This window comes from Macrotis lagotis, chromosome 8 (assembly GCF_037893015.1).
Source record: "Macrotis lagotis isolate mMagLag1 chromosome 8, bilby.v1.9.chrom.fasta, whole genome shotgun sequence".
Lineage (NCBI taxonomy): Eukaryota > Metazoa > Chordata > Mammalia > Peramelemorphia > Peramelidae > Macrotis > Macrotis lagotis.
Genome location: NC_133665.1, coordinates 59,283,819 through 59,290,257, shown reverse-complemented (window position 1 = coordinate 59,290,257; position 6,439 = coordinate 59,283,819). Strand labels below are relative to the sequence as shown.

The following is a 6,439-nucleotide window of genomic DNA, read 5'->3' as shown; positions in this document are numbered from 1 at the left end:
TACCACCACACCTCTCTTAGATCTGATGTGAAGCAGTCAAATTAGCCTCCCTACACCACTTCCTCCTTCCCCAAAAATAAACCCCACAGAAAGAAGACATTTTCACCTGAATTTTCTCTGCAAAAAAAGCAAACTATAGCAGAGCTGTATCTCAGGCCAGGCTCTGTAGCCCTCCTAAGATCATCCCGTGTTGTGACTACACAAAGCCTGAAGAAGGCTAGGCAGGGAGTTCTCTTGGAGTTTGGCAACTGAGAGCTTTCAGGAGGATCCTGGCAATAATCATCTTGACTCAAAGCTCCCCAGGGCACTGCTGCAGACATGAGAAGAAACCCTGAGCTAGTTCCTTTCCCAATTTGAGTCCATTTCCTCTGCAAATCAGAGGGTAATTTTGGGGAAGAGCGTTGGATCATTTAAGAAGTCTGTCTTTGAATCTCCACTCTTAAAAATACCTCTATTCCCAAATCACAGCTTCTCTAAGGTTTTAGTTCCTTCACCTGTAAAGAGGGGATAATTCTCATTACCTACCTCACAAAAAAAGCAGTGCTAGTAATCTCCCTCTCATCTGTACTGAGTCCTCAAGACCACTGAATCCATAGCTCAAACTCTCCCTCCTTGCCCTAACAAATTCATTCCCAGAGCTCTGTAAATTTCAGAGAACTAGTTAAATGTGATATTATATTGTCTAAGGTCTCTTCTAATTTGGGAGTGTCTATGATTTTATGATTAAGAAGCTGATGGGAGAATGTGGATGCAGATGCTCACAGGAGGGGTGAAGATGGTGACAGGTTCCCCACCTGGACATCCTCAAGCTAGCTGGGAGGGTCTTTAGGGATGAAAATAGAAGCCTTAAGCTTCCTCAGCTACATCCATCTGTAGCAACCCCAGGATCAAGACTCTGTTCCAGACCTTGGCCATTTCCAGGTTTTTGGAATTTTTGATATTCCCATGATTTTCTAGTCAATTTCTGTTTAAGGAAAAAAAAAAAACAAAATTAACTATCACCACTTCATGCAGGGGGCTGGGGGGTGGAGGGGGAACAGGCATGCATGCACATACACACAGAGTGATCAGTCCTGGTTTCCTGGCAGAGCCTTCTTCAAGTTTTTTGAAAAATCCTTCAACATCATTTAGGCTGAACTAAAGAGAACAAAGCATTTGATTTATTCTTTAGTCAGGAGAGATAACAGCATACTGAGAGGCTTGAGATAATACCAGGCTAACTTCTCAGGTCCCAGGCAATGGTATGGGACTGATGACTCTTGCTGCCTGGGGCAGTCTCTCTCATTCCAACCTCAGTCACAACTCAGGACCTTACCAGATAGGCTTTGCTCATCTGGGAGGCCAAACAATTATGGAAGACAAGTTCCTGTGATGATAGCAGCAGTCACTTTCTACTTAAGGGAACAGACAATTCCTGGAGAATAACTGTTCAGAGTTAACTCCTATAAACCAGGACCCTACCACCAGACTGATCTAAATTCCCCCCACACATATAGAGATATGTCGGTAGACCAGAAAAAAACTCAATGTGTGTCCCCCTTTGCAAAAAGCTCTCCATTCAGCAGTTTTAAGAAGTTTCAATCAGAGCAACTTGACTTTATTCTTGATTCCACCAGAGAGTGAGAGTGCCCTTGAGGGACATCTGGATCAAGCCTGGCACCCACCAGCCCACACAAACCACAAAGACCTTAATCATATTACAGAAAATAAATCATCTTCAGCTCCATGACAGCCAGACTCTCTACAGGCAACGAGAACCACATCAGGAGAATTATGATGTGCAAAATGTGAAATGATTTAAGGAAGGAAAAAAAAAACAGAATGAAGACATTTTCACCTGAGGCTTCTCTGCAAACAACAGAGTTGTATTCAGGTCAGGCTCCTCCTAAGATCATCTTGTGTGGGTACAAAAAGACTGAGGAAGGCTTGGCTAGGGAATTCACTTAGAGGCTGGCAGCTGAGGGCATTCATGAGGTTTTCTGCCAGCCATACTTATCCTGACCCAGACCCTGGACACCTCCCCCCTGCCCCAAGGGCTCTGCTGCAGACAAGGAGGGGAGATCCAAGGGCAAAAAAGGCCATGGATATCTGTAGTGACCCCTACCTGACATTGACAGGGGACGTGAACAGCAAAGGGCTGGGCCTTGAGGAAAGAGGCTCTGCTTATTATAAATTATCACAAATCCCAGCCAGGCCCTTGGGTATGGGCTGCCACTCATCACTGGCAGCAAAAGACCAGATTCAGTAGAAGGGGGAAACAAAGGACTGGTTCATTCCTGAACCAAAGAGGAAGAATGGGGAATGATGTTCCTCAGAAAGGTTGTCAGCCCATGAAGCTAAGATATCATCAGCTAAGACACTGACAGCCACACTGGCTGCATTGCCCTTTAATAATCTCACACTGAGCAAGTCCTGAGGGCAAGAGCTACAATCTGGTTTATACCTTCCTCCCCTGGGGGCCTGCCACTCTAATCACAAGAGCCGTCCTTCCAGCCATCCCGCCATCGCTCGTCCACACGAGCACAGTCAAACGCAGGCTTCCCTAGCTTCAAGTTCACCTCGTTGTGTAGGCGGCAGAGCCATTGGGTGAACCTGTTCCGACTGCTGGTGTCTGGTTGGTTTCTGCTCAACCTGCAGGAGAATGGGGCATCATAGGGAGGATCAAGAAAGAGTGAGTATGAGGGAAGCCTGGATCCCACCTATGCTAGCCCCAAAACAGCTTGATATGAACCCCTCCCCCCAAGAGAAACTGGGCTATGCACGATCCAGAGCATTTGACTCTCTAAGAAAGCCCTAATTCTCAGTCCCCATACAACACTGAGGAGGATCCATTTCTCTTCTAGACTATGATTCAGCTTTCCAAATGGAAAATGGAGTCTAAATGGCAAATGGGGGCTACAATGTTTGCCCTTTCTCTGCATAGGGACAAACAGAGGACTGAAATGCTCTGGAGGACAGCACCAGTTTTACAGCCCTTACCTATTACTGAAGCTCTGCTATTCTAAGTATGGAATAGCATCTTTCACCTGAGAGAGCAAGGTCAGCTCAAAGCTAGGTCCCTGCCCTCTGGGCCTCCAAAGGGACATATTCTTCTTGGAGCAAAGAGTGAACCTGACCTTCAGGGATTTTTCTGCCTCCCCAGAGAAGTCCTGAGAGGCACAGAGGAACCCTGCACAATTAGGTTGAGCTCCCCTGTAGGCATTTTAACATTAAGCAAAGCAGTGAAGGTGCCTCAGACATAGATCAAAACAAACTGAATTAGGTAGATTTATTGTGAAAACATTCAACATCTCCGTAGGTCTTTTAAAGCACAAAATACTAGTGCTCTTAAGAAATCTGTATTTTCTCCCAATATCTTCATCCAATAAGAATATCCATTATGTTTCTTATAAAATCCTTGGAAAGAAAACTATGAAGCCTCAGGCAGATCATTAGCCTGTATTATAGAACTTTACAAGCTCCCTCAAACTCTTCCAATGGGCTTCAGGCAGACAGTAGAAGAGGTGGGGCAAGTTAACACACATCTGTGAACAAAGGTCTATTTTATGAACCTTGGTACTCTCTTCTCTTTATTAACTGAACTTAGAGATCTTATTCCTGGGAGTTAGGCTTTTAACACTTTAGGATCATAACAACTGGGCAAAAGTCTCCTCTGGGCTTCTACTGCCAGGTAGTCAAGTGAGTAAATAAATAGACTAAGGGAAACAGCTTCAGGTCCAGTTAAAATCATAGCACTTAACCTCTTCTCAAATAAAAGATTTGGGATTAGAGTATGAGAAGAACCTAGTCCCTTGATAATGTTTTTCAAAGTGGGTATGAAATTACAAAAGTGAAGAGAAGGTTATAGAAATATGGAATCTTAGAATTAGAAAGGACTTTAGCAGTCATCTCATTCAAGTTGGACCTGGACCAAGAACTCCCCCTATGGCATTGTTGACAAGCAGGCAGTTAGCCTACCTGAAGATCACTACTTTTCCAGGTCTAATTGTTGGAAAATTTTCTCTCTACACTGCTTTCTGAGTTAAGACTCGGGGAGGGGCAACCTACATTCTACCATGGTGGTCATTCTGGGCCCCATAAAGTTCTACTCTTTCTTAGGCTAGAGCTGTCTTCCATTGGGCGGGAGGGCTTCAGATGTAGCATTAAGTCCTTGTATGAGATTCACATGGCCCCGTGCTAAGATTTAGAATGCTGTTTTTGTATGACATCACCTACTAGCTGAAGTATTTCTTAACTAACCCTTTCCTTTTCCTTCCCCCAAAACTCCTCCTTCCCCCTCCAGCCTATGAAACATGAGAAATCAACTTGGTGTCACATTCATATATAACTTGCCTTCTCCTTATATCTTCAGCACATTCATCACATGGGAAAAACTTGGAAAATAGATGTATAAACTGGGCCATTTCTTCCTGCTGGGCTAGGGTAGGGCAGTCAGGATAATAGGCAGCCATTGTGTGTAAGAAAGCCCAACTGTTTCGGCCCAGCTCCTCCCGATCCAGGGGACAATCAGCTGGCAACTTGTTTTCCAACTGGGAAAGAAGGAAGGGAGATGAAGGCTTAGAAATGAGGTTTCAGGCTAATTCCTATCAGTCCAATCTTTTAACAACAACCCACTTTGTGCAAGCAGCACAATACTTTAAATCATTTGAAAATCTCAGTCCAAAAGGATTCTACCTTATTTTATGAAAACTTACTCTTGGGCTTAGCGGAAGAACAAGTAGACTGCTAAGGGGTTTTGTCTCAAAGGAGAACTAGCAGTGTTTTGCTGTTTTGATGGGGATAACCAAAAGGGGAGAGGAGGCAGCAGGACTCCGGGGTGTCCAAGGTTTCAAACTATCTTGGGGTTGAAAATTTTCATTAGAACTTTGTCTTCTCCATGCATTAAGTCTAGCCTTTTTGCATCAAACCACATTACCCCCCTGGGTCAAGTCATTTAACCTCTTCAAAGCTCAACTTTTCTCCTATATCAATAATTTTTTTTTTTTAGGGTTTGTTTGTTTTTTTGCAAGGCAAACGGGGTTAAGTGGCTTGCCCAAGGCCACACAGCTAGGTCATTATTAAGTGTCTGAGGCCGGTTTGGACTCAGGTTCTAGGGCCAGGGCTCTATCCACCCCAAATACCATCTTTCTTAATCCTCAAAACCACCCTTCCAGACAGAGTTGGGAAAAAGAAGGCCGGCAGATTCGGTGACTTGCCCAGAGCCACAAAACTACTAAGTTCTGGGCTGGATTTGAATTCGGGTCTACCACTGGCTACTTCAAGGGTGGCCCTCTATTCTTTTTTTTCTAATTTCAGATAAAAAGGGGGATGGGGGGAGTTCATTCTATTCATTCTATCAGTTCCCGTCTCCTGCTTAGGTTGGGGACCCGAGCCGATGGGAACCTATTGGAAAATTTAATTTGGGGGGCTCAAAGTGGGGGACCGTTAGCAGGCGGTCAAGGGGGTCCCCTGGTGCTTGGAAGGAGCCGGGGGCACCGTGGGGGAGGGGTCGCAGCCCGCAGCCCCCCGCGGCCGGCCGGGCCTCACCGCGCCCCGGCTCTGGCTGCCCGCGCTCTCCCGCGCCTGCTGCGTCTTCATCCACGACTTGAAGTCGACGCAGGCCCGGCAGGGCGGCTTCCGCGCGGCGCCCTCCCCGACGCCGTCCGACGTCTCCGCCGACGCCGCCGCTTTGGCCTCCGACACCCGCGCGCCGCCCGGCAGGAAGGAGAAGAAGCTCGCGGGCGAGAAGCGCCGGCCCTCGCCGGCCGCCGCCATCTTGCTGACCCAGGGGATGCTGGGACACACGGCCTTGTAGGCGCGCAGGCGGGCGGCCTCCCTCAGCCGCCCCGCCAGCCCCAGCCGCAGCCGCAGCCCCAGCCCCAGCCCCGCCTCCGGGCCCGCCCCGGCCTCGGGCCGCGGCCCCGCCCCCGCCTCGGCATGCTGGGCGCCCGGCCCGGCCGCCGCGGGCCCCGCGGGGCCCGGCCCCGGCCCCGGCTCGCGCTTCTGCTTCCTCCAGTAGAAAAGGAGGGTGGAGTGGCGGCCGGCCCCGCTTCTCTGGCGCGTCTTGGACCGCGTTTTGAGCGGGACCCCGGGCTGGAACCTGGAGCGCCGGCACGTGGGCCGGAGAAGGCCGCCTTCCGCCGAGCGGCCGCGAGCCGCCTTCATGGCCGCGCCGAGGGCCGCCTCCGCACGGCCGCCCCGCCGAGGCCCGCCAGGCAGGGGCCGGGCACCGGCGCGGGTCACGGGCGCCGCCGCCAAGGGCAGGCAGGGGGCGGGGCGGGCGCTGGCGTCACAAGGTGGCGGGGTGCGGCGGGCGCTGGCGTCACAAGGTGGCGGGGTGCGGCGTCACACAAGTAACGGATGGGGCACTGACGTCACACAGGGAGCGGGCGGGCGCTAACGTCACACAGGTAACGGATGGGGCACTGACGTCACACAGGGAGCGGGCGGGCACTGACGT

At 49.8% G+C, this 6,439-nt stretch overlaps 1 protein-coding gene across 2 annotated transcripts; it reads right to left on the bottom strand.

Annotated features, from left to right (window-relative positions):
* Positions 1-2,344: 2,344 nt before the first annotated feature.
* Positions 2,345-6,236, bottom strand: GFER (growth factor, augmenter of liver regeneration). 2 transcript variants are annotated; one of them, XM_074197218.1, is made up of 3 exons: positions 5,527-6,235; positions 4,333-4,529; positions 2,345-2,631 (listed from the first exon to the last, which is right to left on the bottom strand). In XM_074197218.1, exons 1-3 carry the CDS (start codon positions 6,142-6,144, stop codon positions 2,469-2,471), a joined length of 978 nt encoding a protein of 325 aa, XP_074053319.1. In that variant the 5' UTR covers positions 6,145-6,235; the 3' UTR covers positions 2,345-2,468. The 2 variants fall into 2 exon arrangements, with proteins under 2 accessions (XP_074053319.1, XP_074053320.1); XM_074197219.1 differs by lacking the exon at positions 2,345-2,631 and adding an exon at positions 2,638-3,524 and having other exon boundaries at positions 5,527-6,236.
* Between the last annotated feature and the right edge of the window lie 203 nt (positions 6,237-6,439).